Source organism: Petaurus breviceps, unplaced genomic scaffold (genome assembly GCF_028583685.1).
Source record: "Petaurus breviceps papuanus isolate PSGF00001 unplaced genomic scaffold, PetGlider_PUasm1.0 400, whole genome shotgun sequence".
Lineage (NCBI taxonomy): Eukaryota > Metazoa > Chordata > Mammalia > Diprotodontia > Petauridae > Petaurus > Petaurus breviceps.
In genome coordinates this window covers 5,145,377-5,169,092 of record NW_027186316.1, presented here as the reverse complement: position 1 = coordinate 5,169,092, position 23,716 = coordinate 5,145,377, and the positions used below count along the sequence as shown (strand labels likewise).

General features: G+C 42.8%; 1 protein-coding gene across 1 annotated transcript in view; it reads left to right on the top strand.

Moving 5' to 3' along the window:
- The window catches only part of TMEM164 (transmembrane protein 164), a 47,324-nt gene that overhangs the window by 3,999 nt on the left and 19,609 nt on the right, over positions 1-23,716 (top strand). The window contains exons 2-3 of the mRNA XM_069100425.1: positions 15,352-15,418; positions 19,318-19,396. Of these exons, the coding sequence (XP_068956526.1) occupies positions 15,359-15,418; positions 19,318-19,396 (139 nt within the window). The 5' untranslated portion in view covers positions 15,352-15,358. The remainder of the gene's footprint in view (positions 1-15,351; positions 15,419-19,317; positions 19,397-23,716) is intronic.

The window sequence follows — 23,716 nt, the reverse complement described above, 5'->3', positions numbered from 1 at the left end:
CCACCCTCTCATTTTACAGAAAGGGAAACTGAGGCCTAGGGAGAGAAGACTTGCATTAGCACACAGCTAACAAGTGCTAGATCTTATGACACCCTAGTGCCATCACTCTTTGTCCTCTGCATTACTGTCCAATTTAGTCATATAATAGGGAAGAGACCACAGAGGTAAAAACAATTAGGGAATTGTTGCTGTAGTCTAGGCAAACGGTGATGATGGCCATAAGGGTGGAGAGAGGGGGACTGATGTGAGATAGGGTGTGGAGGAAGAATCTACCAGACTTGGATGAGGCAAAGGTGGGAGGGGTCCTGAGGTTTACAGTCCTAGGGCCTGGGAAAGTAGGTGTGATGGGATGGAGCAACCGACTTTGGGAAATGTGGAGAGTGATTGTTTGGAGCAGGGGTGGGGAACCTTGGGCCTCAGAGGTCAAGTTTTACTGAACAAATTCTTTTTTTTTTGCCTTTTTGAAGGGCAGTTGGGGTTAAGTAACTTGCCCAAGGTTACACAGCTAGTGGTTTTTTTTTTTTCTTGTGCACTAAGTGTCTGAGGCTGGAAGCAAACTCGGGTCCTCCTGACTCCGGGGCCAGCGCTTTATTCACTGTGCCACCTAGCCGCCCCTGAACAAATTCTTTTATTAAGGGGATTAGTTTCCTTTTTTGTAAAATCTTTTTGTTGGACAGATTGAGCCAGATGGTCTCTGAGGTTCCTTTCAGTTCTAGATCTATGATTGTTCTAAGATCTCTCTGTGCCTCAGTTTCCTCATCTGTAAAATGAGGTAATTGGGTTACACAATCTCAAAGGTCCCTGTAAGCTCAAAATCTATGATCCAGTGACCCATCCCTCAGTTTCCTTATCTGTAAAATAAGCAAGTTGTGTTATATGATCTTGAAAGTTCCTTCTGGCTCTAAACCTATAATCCCAAGGGGGGAAAAGGGAATTGAACTAGCTAGGTTGACAGTGAAAAAGGCAAGAGGAAAAGCAGTGTCTAGCTGGGATTGCCAATGGACTGGGGCCAAGGAGCCCAGGGCAACTCTGGATCCCAAGCACATTTTAGAATCAACCACCCAATAGGGATTGGCCAGAGCCCCAACATGCCCCAGCTCAGAACTAATGACTGGGCACTTCCTACAATTGGCTCCATCCTTTCTTCCAACCAGCCAAAGCTCACACTGACATGGGAGGCTGCCTGGTCTCTGAGTGGCCAGTCTCCTGGTTTCCCTTCACTCTTTGCCAGGGTTGGCAGTGAGGGTGTAGAGAGAGCCCATTGTGCTAGGTCAAACCCCAACTCCCCAATTAAAAAGCCAAGTAGAGAAGGAGTCCCTGGGGCCAAAGTGCCCTTAGCCCAGCTCCAAACAGAAGTTGGCCTCATCACCAAGGTTGATTAGAGCAGATCCATCCCAGGGAGGGGCAGGTTCAGTGGGGAGGGAGAGAGGTTTGGTGCTCTGACAGCTTCAGGGACCAGGGGAACATCCAGGTGTGGATGGCCAGGAAGGCAGGTGGCTGGTGAGAAGATGGATGGGCAAAGAGTAAAACAGGGCTGAGGGGGCCAACCTGAAATAGTGGGAGATACAGGACAGGAAATGGGGGAGAGCCCGGGACAGAGGTCTGGGAAGTGTCTGCAGAAACATCAGTGAGCATGGAGGGCATGAGAGCTGAGGACAGAGCCTTCCATTTAGGGGGCCTGGAGGAGGAAACTAAGTCACAGAGGAGAGGCAATGGAGAGATGCAGGAGAGAGGCCTCAGGTCAGGAATCCTGAGTTCAAATCCCACTGGCTTTGAGGGTCAAGTCTTAGCACTTCCCAGAACCTCAGTTTCCCCATCCTTTTTTTTGCTTTTTTTTTTGGAGAGGGGAAGGTAGGGCAATTGGAGTTACGACTTGTCCAAGGTCACACAGCTAGTTGTGTGTGTGTGTGTGTGTGTGTGTGTGTGTGTGTGTGAAGTGTCTGAGGTCGGATTTGAACTCAGGTTCTCCTGACTCCAGGGCCAGTGCCACCTAGCCGCCCCCTCCCCATCTTTTTAATGGAGATAATAATTCCTGCATTCCTTGCCACCCAAGCTTGGTGTATGGAAAATGCTCTGTAAAAGTGAGTTACTGTGAATTCAGCATCTCCACTCCATGTTATTGTTTAGTCAACACTGAACATTTAAGACCATGATGAAGGAGGTGAGGAGGTGGATGAGAATCTACATAGCAAATTCAGCTTTCAAGAGCTGGGGCTCATTTTCTCCAGGGAGGCCTTGGGACAACTGGAGGAAGCAGCAGCTTGACGGCTCTGGCTGTGCTCCCCAAGACCCTTGTGGGCCCTGAATGTGTGAAAGGCGCCAGAGCATCTCTGAAGCCTAGGTCCATGCCCCATCCCTGAGTAGTGGATCTGAAGCCAAGGCAAAGTGGAGCAGATTGGGGAAGACAGGAAGAGGCAAGAAACCCCAAAGGGTTCTTTTCAAACAGCACAAAGCTGCCTTCTCCCAGTGACCCCAGCACGGCTGATCATGCCTCCAGAGGCTTACCTGGATGCCCACTAGCTGTACACCATGGGAGAAATGCCGAGACAGGGCCTTCAGGCCACATGTGACCCTCTAGGTCCTCAAGGGCAGCCCTTTGACTGAATCCCAACTTCACAGAACAAATCCTCTCTAGGTCCTCAAGGGCAGCCCTCTGACTGAATCCAAACCTCACAGAACAGATCCCCTTAATAAAAGGATTTGTTCTGTAAAGCTTGGACTCAGTCAAAAGGTCAAGCCCAAGGCCCCAGAAAGCCATATGTGGCCTTGAGGCCCACTTGTGACCTTTCTTCTTAAGCTTCCTGTGGGTTGTGCCCAAAGGGGTAACTGGTAACCCTAAGACATGGGGAGATAGAACAGGGAAGGTAAAAATCAGGAATGGAGATTAAGGGGAAAAAAGGGAAGGATTCACTTTTTAACCCAGCCACTGTTTCTCTAGCCATCCAGAGTCATCAGGACTTTACCATTTTCTTGGTGGTTTTTGTTTTCTCTCTGTCCCTTCCCTTTTTGTCAAACCTTTCAAAGTCATTTGGCCAGAGGTCTAACTCTTCCATTCCCCCATGTTCCCGTATTTGGGTGGATAGCCTCACTGGAGGTCTATACTCTTGGCTTTGCTTTACATTCACCCCTCTTTCTTCCATCAGCTCCCAAAGGCAGTCTAGTCATCCATCTTTCCCCCTTGGCAAATGCTTGAGGGAGTGGGGGAGGGTCCCTAAGAGGCATGTAATGACCCCACCCCAAAGCCCTTGGTGGGAGGCATCAATTTTAAAAGCCTCTCATTTTCTGCCACTGTACTCTTAGAGATGGTTTGAAATGGATGGAAAGAAATTCCATTCCCCAGGGACTCCCCCTTTCCCTCCACTTTTAAACTCTAAATGGTAATATTTTGTCCGATTGCCAGTCGGGATTGGAGGATTCATGCAGGGCGCCTGAGTCCAACCAGAATAATGGTTCAGGAACTTTCAATACATAGACAGGTGGCTCTGGGCCCACCCTCCATGGCAGCCATTCAAAGACCTCTCTGCCCCAAAGCTTTTGTGAGGCTGTGAGATACCACTGTTTCTGTCTTTTGTTCTCCCTTCTAATTGTCCATTTCGTGGGGGAGCAATTCTTTTTCATACTTGATAGTTTTCCCTTTTTGACCTTTTATGAAAAAAACAATCATGCTGTTAAAATTGTGATCATGGGAGAATAATTAAAAGAAATGAATTTTTAGTAGATTAAGCAGTGACTAGTGTACTCTAAGCTTTATCAACACAAAATGTAATGTTTTATAAGGTCCCTCTTACTGACTTGATATTTATTAAAATATGGAGATTTTTTATAAATCTATTTTGTAGCTACTCTCTTTCCAAGAAATCAGTATTTTTCAGCCTTACTACTTTTCCTTGCCAAATGAACTATGCAAATAAAGCTTACTATCTCCAAAAAGAAAAGATCTTGAGACATTTAGATTGGTACCTTTAATGCTGGTGTGCCCCATTGGTTCATTAAATACCACTGTAGGTCCCTGTCCTGTAGTTCAGCTGGCCTCTGGTGTTGGCCCACCAAGATCTCATCTGAACTAAGCAGGACCTGGCCTATCCTCTTGGCACTGGGCCCAGACTCTGCAGGAAATAGATCTGTTGGGCTTTGTAGGCAGCATTCTCCATGCTAAGCTGTGTTTGTCTATTCCTCTTTTGGTGGGAGCCAGGAGAAGTGGGGGCCTTGCAGGGCTCCCCCAATCCAGCCTAGCTGGCAAGAGAGAGTTCCCCCAGTAACTCTGACTGGGGTCTGGGGTTCTTGATTGCATCCAACTGACAAGGTTCTGACCTGAGGTATCTATTGTGCCAAGCTCCGAGACCCAGAGGATCTGCTGACTAAAGGCCCTGGAAAGGCCCTAGGAAGCCTTGGGGGTTTCAAGATTTTATTCTTCTCTTACTCTAGATCAGTGACTCCCAGGCTTTTAGCTTTGAGATAAGAGTGACATGGGTGGTACCTGTTCCGAAAGCTTAACACTACAAACCAAGTGGACGAACACCCACATCAGGTTTAGAGATCTAATGAACAAACTGGGGCCTAGGACTGAGTATCAGAGAATGCTGTTTGACCAGTTTTTGCTAGTCTCCCTCAAAGTATAGATCTGAGCATGTCACTGTCCTCTTCCCCCAAATAAACTCCAGTGGCTTCCTATCACCTCCAGGATCAATATAAAATCCTCTATTTGGCATCTGAAGTCCTTCATAATCATTTTTCCCCTGTCCCTACCTTGCCAGATTTCTTAGATCTCAGTCTTATGTACTCTGGGATCCAGTGACACTGGCCTCTGCTGTACAAGACACTCCCATCTCCCCACTCCAGGCATTTTCTCTGGCTGCCCTTTGCCTGGAATGGTCTCCCTCCTTATCTCTACCTCCTGGTTTTCCTGGATTGCTTCAAGTCCCAGCCAAAATTCCCACCTTCTTCCAGAAGCCTTGCCCAATCCCCCTTCACATTAGTGTCTTCCCTGTGAGACTATCCCCGATGTATTCTGTGTGTATCTTGTTTGTATGTTGTGGTTGAGTTGTTTTTCAGTCATGTCTGACTCTTCATGACCCCATTTCACATTTTCTTTGCAAAGATACAGGAATGATTTGCCATTTCCTTCTCCTGGTCATTTTATAAATGAGGAAACTGAGGCAAACAGGGTTAAGTGACTTGCCCAGGGTCACACAGCTAGTAAGTGTCTGACTCCAGATTTGAACTCTAGAAGATGGGTCATCCTGACTCCAGGCCCCACACTCTATCCACTACAGCACCACCTAGCTGCCTGTTTGTATGTAATTGTTTGTATGTGGTTTCCTAGAGCTCCTTGAGGGCAGGAATTGTTTTTTTTTCCCCTTTGTATTCCCAGCAGTTAGCACAGGGTCTGAAACATAGTAGGTGCTAGATGAATGTTTATTGCCTGGCTGATGTGGGGTAGGAGCTGAACCTATGATTTCATTTGTATATGTAACTCCCAGATAAGGGAGTCTACCAATGAAGGTTGGTTCCTTCCCCATAACTTATACTTCGTTGACTTGATCGAGGGTTAGTGAACTATGGCCTGCCATCAGTTTTTGCACATGAGCTAAGAATGGGTTTTACATTTATTGCATTTAAAAATAAAATTTTACATTCATTGCATTTAAAAAATAAAAATTTGCATTTATTTTATTTAAAAATGTAGAAACCATTCATGGACAGGCTGGATTGGACCTTTGGTCAGTATGTACCTTGCTGACCCCTAGCCTAGAGCATTGAGAAGTTAAGTGACTTACCTAGGGTCACACAGTATATATATATATATATATATATATCAGACACAGAACTTGAACCCAGCTATTCCCTACTCTGAGATCAGCTCTCTATCCATCCCACCAAAGCTAACTCTCAAGAAACAACAAAGATAAAGAAATTTTAAAGCATGAGAAGAGTTCTAGAAATTATGCAGAGTAAACAGAAATTGGCACAATTAACATAGAACATACAATAATGTGAATGTGGTCATTGCTAAAGGAAGATGGACCCTGACTAACTGGAATGGCCAATCTTGGTTTTAGAAATGGGCTGAAGAAGCATGTACTTCCTTTCTCTTATCAGAGGTTGGTGTGGAGCATTGCATTGTTGACCTGTGTGGTTACTCTGTTGACTTGTTTTGCTTAACTGGTTTTTCCTTGTTACAAAGGAAGGTTAAGGAGGGGAGAATATCCATAAATTATTGTGGCATGGGAAAGAAAGAGGAAAGCATTGAAATTTGCTCTGTTGGAGCGGGAGTGATGTCTGCCATCTTGTTTCTCTGCTAGTTGGATATGGTACACCAACGGGCTCCTGCTACTCTTAGTAGGTACAAGTGATAGATAGAACAGAAGGATTCACTGTTTGGTTTGTTTTTGTACCAGGTCGACCCGAACCTCTGCACCCATTGTGAGGTCATAGAGATTATCTGGAAATTGCAGGAGAAAGCCTGACTGACTCTTACCTGGAGGAAGATGCTCATCTTTAGGCCCTTCTGCCCAAGCAGGGGTGCCATGTGTTGACATGGGTACAAGATGTGGGACCTGGGATCAGACTTTTCTCCTTGCCCACTATCACCTCCACAAAGCCCTACCCCAGTGCTTGTTTGTGTGTGTGTGTGACCTGGTGTTCTCAAGGGTTCTGCCAACAGAGCTTTGGCAGGCCATACAATGGTAGAGGATTTTGGGGTGTTCTCCAGGCAGCAGATTCCTGCTGCCTTTTGAATTCAGAGACCTCCAAATCAAAGACCTGTGCCTTTTTTGGCCAGAGTCATCTATGAAACCAACAAATGCAAGTGGTCTAAATTCTTGGCTAGTCTCCTTCTTCTCCAGTGTGGTAGATTGACTTACAGTCTGGTAGGGTAAGATGAGGCATGTTGAAAAATATCTATAACACAAGGCAGATATGAATAAGAGGACAGGAAGCAGATGAGTGGCCTGAAATCAGGGAGGGAGACCTCACTTTTGGTTGGGGACAGGGGGTTGATGGGAAGGGAATCAGGAAAAATCACCTGGAGGAGGTAGCCCCTGAGTGGTGCTTTAAAGGGGAAAAAAGGGTTTCCAAACGTAGGGATTAGTAGGGAGCATATGTTGGGTCTGTGGCATAGTGGGCACTATGGCACAGAGAAGAGAGGGCATTATAGATTGGAAGACAATCCATGAAGGAAGACTGATGAAATGAGATGGAGCCAGACTTGAAAAGGCCATGCTGGGGCAACTAGGTGAGACAGTGAATAGAGCCCTGGTCCTGGAATCAGGAGCCTCTGAGTCCAAATCTAGCCTTAGACACTGCCTAGTTGTGTGACCCTGGATAAGTCACTTAACCCTGATTTTCACCAAAGAAAGAAGGAAGGAAGAAAGAAAGAAAGAAAGAAAGAAAGAAAGAAAGAAAGAAAGAAAGGAAGGAAGGAAGAAAGAAAGAAAGAAAGAAAGAAAGAAAGAAAGAAAGAAAGAAAGAAGGAAAAGGCCACGCTGAGGCAATGGGGAGCCATTGAAGACTTTTGAGCAGAAGATTAAAGTGCTGTGCATGAGAATGATTATTTTGGCAGCTATGTGGCAGAGAGAGTAGGAGAGACTGGAGGCAAGGTGTCCAGTTAGGAGGCTATTCTCCAGGGGAGAAATGATAAGCATGGTGGTTAGCTAGGGTAGTGGCTGTGAGTGGTAAGGACGACCAACTGAGAGTGATACCATAGAGGCAGAATTGGCAGCACTTGGCTACTCTTAGGAGGTGGGAGAGGAGAGAGTAGGAGGAACTAAAGGGAAGTTTGGAGTCTGGAAAGTCAGTGACACCCTCAGCAGAAATAGTTCCTCCCACTCTCTCCTCTCCCACCTCTCCTCACCCAGCCACCCAGCCCTCTGTGCTTTGGGCAAGGCCCTTCTAAAGAATCCTGCCTCTAGATCTGGAAGGGCCTCAGAGGCATCCAGTCCAACCCCCTCATTTTCCAAAAGAGGAAACTGAGGTTTAGGGAAGTGTAGTGACTTGCCCAAGGTCACAGAGCTAGTAAGGGTCAGGTCTGCTAACTCCAGAGCCACTATTTTTCCTACTGTACCAAATTTGCCTGACTTTCTAGCTGTAAGTGCCTTTGTCCTCCTCAAATTACATCATATTTGCTCAATCTGTATGACTATATCTCCCAATGGAATGTAAGATCCTTGAAGGCAAGGACTGATTCTCATCTTTTCCCAGTGACTGGGATGGTATCTTATAGAGAGTAGTTACTTAATAAGTACTGGCCAAGCTGAGTTAAGGTTAAGAGGCAATTTCTTTATATGTTAAATCAACTATCGAGCTACATTGGACGTTAGAAGTTAGAAGTAACTTAGAAGTTACCTAGTTCTACTTCTTCATTTTACAGGTGAGGAAACTGAGACTCCAGCTCACATAACTCATTAATGGCAAGCATGGGATTAGATTCCATGCCTCTTGACTTTCAGAGCAGTATTGCACCTCAGTGACTCTCAAGTAACAATTAAAAGCCAGGTGTTAGCATTGGAAATCTTTAGGCAAGTATTATCTCCCTATTTAGACTGTAAACTCCTTGAACTATGTCTTATACTCAGTATGTTGAATAGAATTGAATCAGCTATCTTTGCGCAAGAGCAGCATCTTTGTAGGAACTCTGTGGTCTCAAAGGTCACTTTTCAAGTATGGTGAGACTTGCTTATGATGTGCTGATTTACTTAGAAAACCGAGAGAATTAGCAAAGAAACTAATTGTATAGTTAGATGGATAAAAGCTCAGAGCTGGCTTGGAAATCTGTAGCTGAATCTCTCTCCTATTGCTATTTTGCCTTAGGCATTAGAGAAGGAGGCAGACAGAGTTCATGATCCCATTTGGGGCCCTAAGTGACTGATTCACAGTATGATATTTAGGCATGTTCTGGAAACAGCTTATACAAGAGGCCATTGTTAAATTTTTAGTGCCAGCATTTATACCCCAGAAATCATTATGTAAAATATTAAATAATAAATTAAACATTAAAATCTTAAAACATTATCTAAAACTAGGCTTAATTGATTATTTTGTTGCTTATCTAGACCTAAGAAAGTGATGAAGGAAATATTAGCTATACAGATAAAACTGAAAAGGATATCATGAAGCTGTTGGAGAGCCGGCCTCTCCAGTTCTAGAGCTATTATTTGTGGGGTCCCTTCCAACTCTGGATCTATACTCTTTTGAATAATTTCCAGGGGCAGGGCGTAGGTTTAATATGAAGGACAGTTTGTTAATAATGTAACAGGGGTCCCAAAGGGCACAGTAGAAAGCTAGGAAAGAATTGCATGGGGATGTTGAAGGATTAGAGTAGCCATGAATGGGAATGACAGACTGGGGAGTCATGGCCATGGAAAGGACTTTTGATCTAGGTAGCCTATAGGTCAGAAAACCAGAAGTTCTGAGTGGAGCCCCAGGGCAGGAGATTTTCACGCCCTTTATGGGAGCAAAGGTAATGTAAATATGATTGTCAGTCTTTGATAAAGAGGTGGAAAGGGGCCAGCAGGGAATCCTTTGTCTTTCCTGATAGCTAAGGCAGTCCTGGGACAAGGCTACAAAGGTAGTAAACAAGAGAGAGAAAAGTATACAGAGTTGCATTGATAAGGACAGAATGGCTGAGTTATGTAATGGGAACATTTTGGGACCAAATAACATTTTAGCAGATAAATTGATGACTGCAAGTCAGGCAGGTGCTTCCCCATTGTTCTGCCTCCAGACAGTAAGATTTCCAATGGGAAAGAGAATGTCTTATAATCTCTCAGTGGAACAATAGCTAGCCTACCCAGAGTCCCTTGAAGTACTTTTCAGCTCTCTAGAAGCACACAAAATAAGTCAAACCTAGAAGCCTGATTCCACACCACTCTACTAAAACATCCTCACTGGTTCCCTATTGGCTCTAGAATAAAAGAAGAAATCGTCACTTTGACATTCAAAGTCTCTCACAGTCTGGCTCCAACTGACCTTTTTGGTATGAATTCATTCTACTCCCTTTATATGCTCTCCATCCCAATTCAAATGACCTGTTCTCTGTATATTAACATTTTATCTCTTGCCTCTTTGTTACTCCCTCCTCACCTCCATCTTATAGACAACTTTTATCTTAGATACTGTCTCCTACATCATTAACACTCTTCTTCTTGAAATTCCTTTGTATATATGCTATTGGTATTGTATTTTCCTCTTAGAATGTAAGCTCTTTGAAGGCAAACAAGTATTGTTTCCTTTTTGTCTTTGTCTCCCCAGTATCATGTGCCTTAAAGATGTAGTTGCTCAGTCGTTAAAGTTGTTTCTGACTCTTCATGACCCCATTTGTGTTTTTCTTGGCAGAGATGCTGGAGGGGTTTGCCATTTCCTTCTCCAGCTCATTTTATAGATGAGGAAACTGAGGCAAACTGGGTAAAGTGACTTGCCCAGGGTCACATAGCTAGTAAGTGTCTGAGGCCAAGTTTGAACCTAGGTCTTCTTGAGTCCAGGCCTGGGGCTCTATCCATTGCATCGCCACCTATCTGCCCCAACCTTAATACTTCATAAATATTTGTTGAATTGAGGGTTACTCACTTGGCCATTAAGCAGGGCATTCCAAAGGAATCTATGGTAATCTAGGGCATTAATGGGGATATTTCTTAATCTCTTTTTATTTTCATTCCTCCGTTTCCTTGGTTGGATGTGTTATATAAGTCTCTTCACAAAGGATGACTTTAAGATGAGTCACCTAGAGTTGAATTTTTAATAGTGAGGAATTCTTCCCTGTATCTGGTTTTATGTAAATAGAGTAAGTACTTGGCAAAGGGCTCTTTTGTACACTTTTTAGCTGAGCACAGAGAAGAGATTCATAGTATCTTTAGTTACACTCATTCACAAATAAATTTCTAATAATGTATAGCAAAGAAAGAGTGGATGAGTAGCAAAAGTGAGGCAGTTTGGTGATGACTGTCAGTTGATTGAGTCTAGGGAAAAAAATTGTAGCTCTAATGTAAAGGCTAAGATTGGTGGAAAGGAGCAAGGAGGCTATATTTGAGCCAAAGTAGGAGAAAGATCAAGGAGATTGGACCATGCCTAATATTTGGTTGCTAGGTCCTGACTAGCAATCAGGAAAACCTAGATTTGAATGATGCCTTGGACACACCTACTTGCTTTGCTATATATGCTTCATACATACCTACTTATAACTAGGTGGCCCAGTGGAGAGAGTACTGGGCCTGGAGTCAGAGGACTTGAGTTCAAATATGACCTCAGACACTTACTAGCTATGTGACCCTGGGCAAGTCACTTCACCCTGTTTACCTCAGTTTGCAAACCACTCCAGTATCTTAGCCAAGAAAAATCCAAATGGGAACAGGAATAATAGACTAAACAACAGCTTGCTATATGACCCCAAGCAAGTTACTTAACCTCTCTCAGCCTCAGTTTCTTCTTTTGTAAAATAGGGATTCTAATAGCATCTAGCTCCCAGGGTTGTTGTTGTAAAGATCACATAAGACCTACGTTGGTGAATTGCTTTTCCAAGCTTCAAGCACCATATGAATGCTAGCTAGTATTATGATGATGAAGTTATTTTTGGCACATGGGAGCTACCAACAGGGACAGAGGACTGCTGGTCTTATTTCTTGGAAGTATGGAGAGCAAGGAGAATGTTGTTGTGACCTGCATAGAGTAATTTGCTAAAATTAAAAACAGAGGAAAAGCAAATTACCCAAACAGAAAAATGAGAAGGGAGAAAACAAGGAATGGAGAGGAAAAAAAGAAAGATATCAGAAACTTCTAGACCCCAATTATATCACACACAGCCCCACCAAGAAAACATAAATTAAATTGACAAATACTAATAAAAATAGAAAATGCCAGATTAACAAACAGGAAATAGAGACCCACCCTAAACAACCTGCTTAGAGCAATCAAGCAAGCTGTGAATGAACTCTGAAAGAAAAAAAATTCCCCAATCCAGATGGACATAAAAGCAAATTCTCTCCAGCATTTAAACAATAAATAACTTGTATGCTACATAAAGTATTCATACAAATAGAGAAAGGATGGCTGCTCAGTCAGAGAGAAGTAAAGAATGGCAAAAGAAGACATTAAATGAATATCACTAATATTGCTGCAAAAATATGATATAAAATAGTATCCTAGAGACTACAGCATTATGTTAAATTATTCATTATGGCCACTTGGGATTTATGCCAGGAATGTAAGAATGGATCAACATGAACAAAAGTATAAATATGAATCATTTTAATAAGAATATTTCAATGGACCTGTGATCTCATCAGTGTGGACACTACCCTTCTTCCCATGATATAGAGCACAGTCTATCCTTGTCAGCTCATGTCTGTATACTTCCAAAAATCAACCACAGGGATGGGCCTATTTTCTTTGATTTATCCATTATCCATTCTAGCCTGACTGTGTGAGGGAGGCTCTAATCAGTGCAAAGGGAATCCTGGCTTTAGCCTGATTTGGTGGAGTAGGGAGTACACCCTTGGCTGGGGTAGGACAAGGTGACTTAAAACTTCATAGGCATTGGTCAGTGTGTAACAGATGAAGCCAGGGGCGTCCCTCTCCCCATTGAGGCAGGGCTGCCCTAGGGCTTTGACCTGGTTGGTGGGGTTAGGAAGAGACAGAGACTTGGCTTGGTCAGGAAGCCAGACTCCCCAGTCTGTGCCTCTGAACCTAAACTGAGTCCAGCCAGTACCACAGTAGGAAAGGGCTCCTGGTAACCCTTATACTCCATACCTAGTGAGGTAAACTATCAGCAATTATATAAAAAGCATGCTGCAAATCACTAATAATAAAACAAATGCAAATGCAAACAATTTAAATTTTATCTCACACCCAGCAGATTGTGAAAGATGACAATAGACAGGTATGGTAAATGCTAGAAAAGCATAGGGGGGCAGCTAGGTGGCACCACAGAACACCCAGCCTGCAGTCAGGAAGACTCAGTTTCCTGAGTTCAAATCTCAGACATTTAATACCTGTGTGACCCTGGGCAAGTCACTTAACTTTGTTTGCCTCCCTTTCCTCATCTCTAAAATGAATTGGAGAAGGAAATGACAAACTACTCCAGTATCTCTGCCAAGAAAACCCCAAATGGGGTCACAGAGAGTAGACATGACTGAAAAATGGCTCAACAACAAAAGTAACAAGAGGATCATAGAATGATAGACATTGAATCTGTGCATTGATTGGTCCAATCATTTAGGAAAACTATTGAAAATGTTTTTTCAATGAAAAAAACATGTATTAAGTGCTTACTGTATGCCAAGCAAGAAAAGTCACAAAACTGTACCTATCTCTTGAACATGTGATTCTACTACTGACCAGATAGCCAAAGGAGGAGCTCAAAGATAAGAGGAAAGGATCACATATATAGATATGCAGTTATTGATAGACATAAATGTTTATTGAAGTACTTTTGTGATAGCAAAAAGCAGGACACAAGGTGAGTATCTCTCATATCTATCTATCTATCTATCTATCTATCTATCTATCTATCTATCTATCTATCTATCTATCTATCTATCTATCTATATCTCACAGTGGATACTATAAAAATACTTATTCCTTTACCTTTTCTTATTGTCATAGAACATAAACAAAATATTTTCAAATTGTACATAAACATTTGAAAAAATGATCAATATAACATCCTGCCCATCAAATTAGCAAAAATTATTAAAAACAGTGTGACTTGATGCTGGTGAGACTGTGAAAAGACAGGTACACTAATTCATTACTGTGATAAACTTGTAGAATGATTCTTAGAGAGCATTCTGGCAGAGAGCAGGAAGAATTTATATACCAAAAGTGTCATTAGAAACAAACAAAAAAAAACTTGTCAGAGATTTCCATAGCAGCAATATCGTAGAAGTAATAAAAGACTGGAGTCAAACTAAATGACCAAAAACAAGGAAATAAATAAATTAGTATAGTGAATTTTTAAATGCAATTAAGACCAACAAATTTGCAGGATAGGAAAAAAAATCTGAAGCAACCTTTGTGAGATAATACAAGGAAGGAAAAAAGCAAGATCAGAAGAACAGGCTATACTCAAGCTAAATCCATATAAAAAGAAAAATGAAAGAGAGGGATCAAAGAGTGGCCCAAAATAGGAATGGAGCCTCTTGGTTTATCTGTTTTTGCTAAACATAATCCTGTGCTTCTGTTGAATGTGACAATGGAAAGAGAAGACAGAGCTGCTTGACTCTTTTTGTTTCTGTTTTCTCTGCCCAAAAAGACCAATCTGTGCTTCAGAATGGACTGTATAAAAATTGCTAAGAGGGAGCTGACATTCAAGATAATTAAGGAGATGGTAAAGGAGCATCTGGATGCCCTTGATGAATTCTAAGCCTCTCCCTGAGAAGAAGACATCCTCAGGTCGTCATAGACTTGACATATGGGATGGCCAAGCCATGTGGAAAGCAGAAGAGGCACCCTAAGATGAGAAAAGGGCAAATATCATCCTGATATCTGAAAAAGGGTAGCAAAGAAAGCCTGCAAACCATAGGCCAGGGAATATACCTTTAATTCCTGGAAAATTTTTAGAATGTATTATTAAGAAATATTTAATGAACATCTAGAAAAGAAAATGTTAACTACAAAGAGCTAACATGACTTCATCAAAACTTAGTTGTGCCATTTTTTACATCAAATTAGAAGGCCAGGGAATGCTATAGATGTAGTCTAGATGGATTTTTAGCAAAGGGCTTGTGACTGAACCACAGCAAAGCTAAAATCTCTCTAGTCATGTGAATTTCTCCCATCCTCCTATACCATGCCCTTCCCCTCCCTCTCAGCAAGAAATCTCATTATATATATTTGCTTTTTGGAGGAGGGAAGGTAGGGCATTTGTGGTTAAGTGACTTGCCCAAGGTCACACGGCTAGTAAGTGCTAAGTGTCTGAAGCCAGATTTGAACTCAGGTCCTCTTGACTCCAGGGCCAGTGCTCTATTCATTGCATCACCTAGCCACCCCAAATATCATTATTATTAATACAGGTTTGACCCTGAGTGTGAGCAGGTGATTAGGAAGCATATATGTCAATTGTAAGGAAATGTTGTAATTAAAAAAAAATGATTTCCAGGTAGCTCTTGGGAAATATTGAGGACATGGACCATTCTAATGGCACCCCTCAGAAAGCGTCTGTGTTCACAAGGCATGCCTCCATCTTGTGCAAATTCTCCCCCCAAGCCATGTGTGTCCATTTTGTGTAAATTCTCCCCCCTTCCCAAGCCATAAGTCCACATCCAGACCTCTTCCCAGGACAGGCTTTCCACTTGAATGATTTCCCATTTCATAGCAGACTGTGAGTGTAATTATGGACTTCTGCCCATTTCTCTTTTTCAGGCTACAAATGCACATGTTGAATGGGGCCCTTCTTGCACTGCTTTTTCCCGTGGTGAACACTCGGCTGGTAAGTGCTGGAGAAGAGAGACACAACATTTGAGTTCACCACCTTTCTTTTTACATGATGAATTTGGGCACTTGCCCATTTTGGTGTACTATCAGTCAATTGACAAACATTTATTAAGCACTTACTATATGCTAGGCACTGAGGACTTTGTTGCCTGATGGTGCTGGGCTACAGGGTCTTGAGAGGGTCTTGAGGGTTACAGTAGACAGAAACCAAGCATAGGAATCAGCCGGTCTATCAACATTTATTAAGCACCTACTATGTGCTAGGCACTGAGGACTGTTGCCTGGTGGTGTTAAGTGACAGGGTCTCTAAAGAGTTTTGAGAGTTCCAATAGAGAGCAGGCATAGGAATCAGTTAAGCAACAAACAGTTATTAAGCCACTGAGTTAGGTACTAGAGATACAAATACAAAAATGAAGCTATTCCTGCTTTCAAGGTTCTTTCCTTCAAAAAGATCAAGCATTTATTAAGTGCCTACTATGTGTAAGGCACTGTGCTCAGTGCTTTACAAATATTACATATATCATTTTATCTTCACACGAACCCTGGCAAGTAGGTCATATTATTATCCCCTTTGTACAGATGAGAAAACCAAAGCAAACAGAGGTTAAGTAACTCATCTAAGGTCACACATCTAGGAAGTGTCTGAGGCTGGGTTTGCACTCAGACCTTCCTGACTCCAGACTCAGAGCTCCAGTCACTGTGCTGCCTAGCTTTCTTTGTGTCTGGCACTGTGCTGTGCATTACAAAACATGCAAAACCAATTCCTGCCTTCAAAAAGTTTATATTCGAATGAGGAAGACAGCATTTAGATTCTCCGCCTGATGCTGTTCTTTTTGGCACAAACAGGTAAGGTGGCACAGAAGATTGGAGGGCTGGTCTTGGAGTCAGTCAATTAGCAAACATTTTTTAAGTGCTTGCTATGTGTCAGGCACTGTGCTTAGCCCCAGGGATACAAAAAGATGCAAAAGACAGTCCCTGCCCTCAAGGAGTTTATAATCTAATGGGGGAGACAACATTCAAGTGGCTATGTACAAAGAAACTATATACAGGAGAGATAAGAAATAATGAAAACCCCAAATCACTTATGACCAAGCCGTCCCAACCTGTTGGATGTTGATGGGCCTCTCTGGCCTGCTGCTAGGATTTTTTCCTGAACCATTTCTGGCATGGTAGAGCCAGCTCAGGCTTAGCTCCACTACCATAAACCAATAAGAACCCACTGCCACCTCCACTCTGTGGTGGAGAATCAGAGAAGGTCGTTGGGAAGTGGATACACACCTTTCCCCTCACTGATTCTAGTATTAATCCTAGCATAATAGAACTACTTTAAACAAAGTTCCTCTGTCTTCTACAAATAACCATCTAGGTCATCAAACTTCCCCTTTGTCAAAGGTAGGAATGTCAGCTTCGATTTCTCTCCCTTTTATCTCCTTGGCTTTGCTTCTCAGAAACATTCTTATGAAAATTGTTTTTGTGAATTGACCAAAACACTTGTTTGTTCTTTTAGGAGTTCCTCAAAGTGTTAACTTCTTAAAGTCTGTTTGTTTCTCAAATAACTTTCTCCTGCCTTCATAGAGTATAATGTTGGATAGGGACATAATTTCGACATTATAGTTTATGCTTCCTCTTTTTGTAAAGGTTTTCTTCCCATTCTTGTGAACCTCCCTTATCCTGCTCAAAAAGTCTTCTGTGATCCTAATTGTAGTTGGAGGCAAGTCATTTCTTTGCTTCTTATAGCTGGCAATATTTTTCACTTATCTTTATAGCTTTGCAATTTAATTATGATGTATTTAGCCATCTTCTATCTTGGGTTCTCCTTTGGAGAGTCCTGTGGAGTCTTCCTTATGGTATTTCAACATTAGCTTTCACAAATTCTGGGGAGTTTTCTTTGATTTCCTGAAATATTATTTTGTTTTCCTAAGTCCTCTGGGATGTCAGTAATTCTTAAGTCATTGTACCATGGTCTACCTTCTATGGTCTAGTGGCTAGACAAATCCTTTTATTAAGGCAATTTGTTTTGTGAAGTTTGGATTTAGTCAAAGGGCCACACTTGAAGACTTAGAGGATCATAGGTGGCCTTGAGGTCACAGGTTCCCCACTTCTGGTAACCTCTGTCACTTGGCTCTGTTTTTTTTCAATCCTTTGAATAATGCAGTAATATTTTTTGGAGCCTCTATTTCTACTTGGCTGGCTTCATGTTGCAATTCGATTTTCTACTGTAGGAGTCTTGCTAGGTGGTGCTGTGAATAGAATGCCATACCTGGAGTCAGGAAGACCTGAGTTGAAATCTGGTTGCCGGTAATTCCTAGCTGTGTGACCACAGGCAAGTCACTAAACCTCTGCCTGCCTCAGTTTCCTCATCTGTAACATGGAGATAATACCCATTTCCATATGGAGATAGTACCCATTTCCAAGGGCTGCTGTGAAGTTCAAATGAGATAATCAATGTAAAGCTGTTAGCATACTGTTTCACACATAGTAGGTACTATAGAAATGTTAGCTATTATTATTTTTTGAGATTTTGGATTGTATCCTCCCTATAGATCAATTTCTTTATCACATCATCTCATTCTTTGTATATGTGTGTATTTCTGAATTCTTGCTTACTTTTCTCTCTCGATTTTCTCCTTCCTTAAAGCACTTTATTTGGTCTTGTGATATTCTGAACCTTGCCAATTCTTGCATAATTTTAAAAAAAAGTATTGTTTTTCCACCTGGAGACATTTCTTGGGATAGCTTTTGCAGTCATTTCTCCCCCTCTCTTAATCTCCATTACTTCTGGCATATTAGCTGATCTAGTTGTGAACAGCATTTTTAAAATGCCATTAATTAGCACCCTGATTTGTTAATGTTGTATTTTCTTGCATGTTTTTTTAAACATTTCTATTCATTTTAATGTTTCTATTTGTTGAAGGTTGGGGGGGGGGGGCTAGAGGGAAGAAATGTCGAGGAGTTTGGCTACCTACAAACATACCCATGTCTCTCTTCCATCCTTAAAAAACAAAACAAAACAACCAAACCCATTTGATCTGTCCAATTCCACTAGCTATTATCCTATCTCTCTCCTCCCCTTCCTGGGGAAGACAGTCCTTCAGAAAACCATCTACAATTAATGGGGAATAAGCATTTATATAGCACCTACTGTGTGCTAGAGAGCATCTAGGTGGTGCTGCAGTGGATAGATTATTGGGCCTGGAGTCATGAAGACGTGAGTTCAAATCCAGCCTCAGATACTTACTAGCTATGTCATCCTGGGTAAGTTGCTTCTCCCTGTTTGCCTCAGTTTCCTCATCTGTAAAATGAACTGGAGAAGGAAATGGCAAACCACTCCACTATCTCTGCCAAGAAAATCCCCAAATGGGGTCACGGAGAGTCAGACATGACTGAAAAATGACTTAATAACAACTGTACTGTGTTGAGTGCTTTACAAACATTGTTTCATTTGATCCTCAACAATAATCCTGTGAGGTACTTGCTATTATGATCCCCATTTTACAGTTGAGGAAACTGAGGCAAAGAGGGTAAAGTAACTTGCCTAGGGTAACACAGCTGGAAAGTTTCCAAGATGGGATTTCAACTTAGGTTGTCCTGGTTGCAAGTCCAGCACTCTTAGCCATAGCTTAGCTGCTTAGAGGCCAGAAGGCTTGACTTTGCTTCTTGGCATTAGAGATCCAACTTGTCCTGCTTGACTCCAAATAGCAGAAGGAGCAGTGGTTTGGAGTGGCAAAGACGCCAACTGAGGCATGATCTGAGGCTATGGGCTGGACTCCCTTCAGTCAAAGGCTCCTTATTAAATCTTTAACTAAGAGGATTCTTTCTCAGCTATGGCCCCAGAGGTTCTGTCCAACCCCTACACTGAAGTACTCTCCTGATTTCCCCTCCTTTTTTCCACAGCTGCCCTTGGAGTTGGAAGTTTACTATGTTCAACACATCATGCTCTACGTGGTGCCTGTCTATCTGCTGTGGAAAGGAGGTAAGACCCAACCAAGTACACTTCTCCCTCACCACTAGCCCATCACCATGGCCCAGTCTTGACTCGGTGGTGTTTTTGGAAAGAGTGTCTACTCCAGGGTCCCCAACTGGCTGTATGAATGGGACAAGACTGAAGAAGAAAAATACAAACCCTCTGGACTGGATTTAGGGTCATATTATTATTTACTTAAATACATATCTGTGTGTCTATAGTGTGTATATAAATAAAGCACAGATAGATGGTAGATAGCTATAAGATAGGAAGGAAGGAAAGAAGGAATGGAGGGAAGGAAAGAATGGAGGGAAGAAAGGAATGGAGGGAAGGAAGGAAGGAATGGAGGGAAGGAAGGAAAGAAGGAAGGAAGGAAGGAAGGAAGGAAGGAAGGAAGGAAGGAAGGAAAGAAGGAAGGAAGGAAGGAAGGAAAGAAGGAATGAAGGAAAGGAAGGAAGGAAGGAAGGAAAGAATGAAGGAAAGAAGGAATGGAGGGAAGGAAGGAAGGAAAGAATGGAGGGAAGGAAGGAATAGAGGGAAGGAAGGAAGGATAAGAGGTAGGTAGATAAGTAGATAATTGGTAGATAACTAGCTAGCTTGGTAGATCAGTAGGTAGGTAGGTAGGTAGATGGATGGTTGGTAGATAGATAGATGGGAGGTAGAGAGTAGATCAGTAGACTCTCGGACAGACAGACAGGCACCTAGCTAATGTAAATGTAAGGACAGTGCCTCTCCCGAAGTGAATCAGTGACAAGGAACCATAGAGGAGGGAGCTTCTAGTAGCCAGCCTATTCTGGAGTGTTTTCTACATTTGCCCAAGCAGCCTTAGGAACCATCTCTGGCCCAGCATAGTGGGTGCAGTTCTGAATCAGGGCAGAATATTTATCTTGAGGAATTAAGAAATCCAGTCGAAGGGCTGTCTGTGGTGTAGAGCAGGACATAAAATAATAGTCTTCAGAACCCAAAGGTGAATTTTCTACTCCCAGCTCTAGTTTCTGGTTGTTGCATTTCCAGAACAAAGAACATTTGGCTCCAGACTGTTGCTGTTCCTACCTTCCTGTTACCAGGCGATAAAGCTTAAATGAGACATTGGGACCCTGGATTTTTTAGCTTTTGGATTAGCCATAGATTTAGACCTTGGTTTCTAGTTTAATTATGGTTTAATTACCACTTGAAGCTTAATTTCTTGCTTCCACAATAATAGTACTGTTTAGAGTTTGGGATTTGAAGCCCTACAGCCCTTTCATATAGCAAGATCCCACTGCTAATCTACCCCAGGCAAGGACTGTACACTAGAGTTTTTCCAATGGGGAAGGGGGAGATCTGCCCACTTTCCAACCCCATCATTTCCCTAGTGACCAAGAGCATGATACCAGGGTGTGGGCTTTGTATGTGGCCAAGGAGTAGAGTGAAACTAATAAGCCTACATAGAGTTCACATTGGGAAGTTGGTTCTCTTAGCCAAGGAAAGGGCAAAGAGACCAGGATGTAAGCAATCATAGGATTTGGGAGGAGAGGAAGTAACCACCATCCTAGGTAGTAGACAAATTGGAGTGATTTGGATTGGATTGGATATTATGACCTTGGGTACCACTTTGCCTGTTTGAGCCTCAGTTTCCTCTTCTGTAAAATGGGAAGAATGAACCATGAGGGTATAGTGCTCAGAAATGACTATAAGAATTTTCAACAGGGACGGATTGGGCTAAATTGGAAAGCTCTAGGCCTGGCAGCCTGGCCTCTGTGAGAGAGGAGTATGGCTGCTCGGTTTGAACCTTAATCCTAGTCCAGCCCAGAGGGATTAAGATGAACCCCTCTGACCATGCACATCCTTGCCCATCAGCTTCACGGTGGCCACATCTGACCTGGTCTAACTTAGTGGACATGTATCCCACTGGTATAAGATAAGAGGGATATGTATTTATCTTGAGGTTCAACCCCTTATTTTACTTTATAGGGGAGGAAACTGAGGCCCAGAAAGAAGTGATTTGGTCATATGGGTAGTCCTAAAATGTCCTTTTTTTAAATGAAATTTTAAAATTAATTTTTACAAAATTTTTACATCCCCTTAATTTCCCAGGATCTTTCTTCTGTCCCTTTCCCATAAGGCCATCGTAACAGTTCACGAGCAGAGAAGGGGAAGAGACTGAGCTCCCTTTTCCGGAGAGGGAATTTTGCCCTTTTGCTCAAGGCCAAGCCTGAGCAATTACCCTAATTTATTGCCTGACAGATCAGGTTGGGGGCCATAATGGAAGAAGTGTTGAGTGTGGTGGCCTGAGGAGGGGCCAAGGGAGAACCCGAGGAGGTTTCTGGCTCTCTGCTGCCATCTGCTGTCGTCCTGGGGGATCAGCTGACTTGAGAAAACAGGCTTCCCCTGAGCAGAAAACATTGAGTTGGCTCACAATGGAGATAGCTTTGTGGTAAATAGTGGGAGGGTTATTGCCCTGTTAATTAGGACATCTGAGGCTTTCTGGGATTTTGCTTTTATGAAGTATTTAAGATAATTAACTCAAGAGAGCCTAGGTATTTTTCCTGACTGTAAATGCACTATCAGATGATCAGATCCAAGGTGTCCAGCTAGAAGGCCCTCTCATTTTACAGAGAAAGAAACTGAGGCCTAAGGAGGGGAAGTGACTCACCCAGGGTCACACATAGGCTCCTAGCTCTAGAGCTGGAAGGGTCCCCAGAGACCACTGAGTCCAGCTACCTCATTTTACAGGAGAGGAAACTGAGGCCCAGGGAGGGGAAGGGTGGCAGCATCCAGATTTGCACTCAGGCCCTGGAAAGGTCAGGGCTCTTTCCACTGCACTATGTTGTACTGTAGCCTAGAGTCTGTGGTAACAATAATAATAGCTAACATTTATGTAACTCTTACTATGTGCCATACACTGTGTTAAGCTAAATGATTAATCTCATTTGAAATGTCCCCATCCTGGGGCATTATCACCCTGTCCCATTCAAAATAGGAGAATATTTATCTCTTTGCCTGTTGATTGAGGAGACTGGGCTTGCTGAGGCCTTTTCCCACTTTCCCTCCTGGGAAAGGCTGGTCTAGGTCCATGGAGAGGCACACACCCTACTGGTTTGTCTGCCTGACTCCAGCATCTGACCTGAGCTTAGGAGAAGAAAACAAACATTTATATAGCACTTACTATACTCCAGACACTAGACTAAGCATTTCACAAATATCTTATTTGATCCTCACGAGCACCAATGCTGTTATCATCTCCTTTTTACAGCTGAGGACCCTGAGGCAAACAGGGTGAAGTGACTTGCCCAGGGTCACATAGCTAGTAAGTGTCTGAGGCTGGATTTGAACCCAGGTCTTCCTGACTCCAGGCCCAGGTTCCGGGTTCTGTCTGTCCATTTATATGAGAGGGTTTCAGCTTCCTACCAAAGGCTCCCTCTCCCAGACTCCAGGCCTGAATGGAGAGCCAGCTGCCTCCTTCCTCTGCTGAGCCAAGCCTGGGGGATTTCAGGCACATTTTGCCCCACATTCGTCAAAAGTGTCAACTGTCACTCCCAACTCTCTTCTTCCACCCAAATGGTCCCACCAATAGTGACTAAAAGTTCCTTGCAGCCTGGTTCCTCAGGCCTGAGCCTGACTAAAGCCTCCCTTCTGGGCTCACTTCCCTATTGTAGCATCTCCTGCCCCTCCACCACTCTGTAAATCCTCCATGACCACTCAGGTCAAGCCGCACTCCAATCTACCCTTCAAGTGCTTATCTGGCCACTGCTTCAAGACCTCTAGTTGGAGAGGCTCAGGGGAAGGGGTGGAACCACCACCTCCCAAAGCAGCCCCTTCTATGTTCAGACAGCTCTAATTGTTAGTAAATTTTTCCTGACATTAAGCCTCAATTTACCTGTCTGTGTCTTCCTTGCATTCCTCTTGGTTCTACAATATAGGTTCAAACAGAAGAAGCCAAATCCCTCTTCCATGTGACATTTTCCAATACTGGAAGTTACTCATCATGTTCTCCCTGAGTCTTCTTCTGACTGGACATCTCCAATGATACCCCAATCCTCATGAGACATGCATGGGTGGGTCTACACCATGTCAATCATTTTCCTCCCCACTCTCCAGGCTGGGAGTAGCATTCACATATGCTTTTGGTTCAGTTCTCTTCTCAGACACTATCTTTCTCTCCAGTTCCCCATTCTCTGCTAATTTGCATCCTTTTTTCTTTTCTTTTTTTAAAATAGTATTTTATCTTTTCCAATTAAATGTGAAGACAATTTTTTGCATCCTTATTTCTTAACAATAAAGACTAAGAAAACAACATAATGAAGAACCCTGGCTTACAATAACAAAAACCATCCACTATTCAAAAAT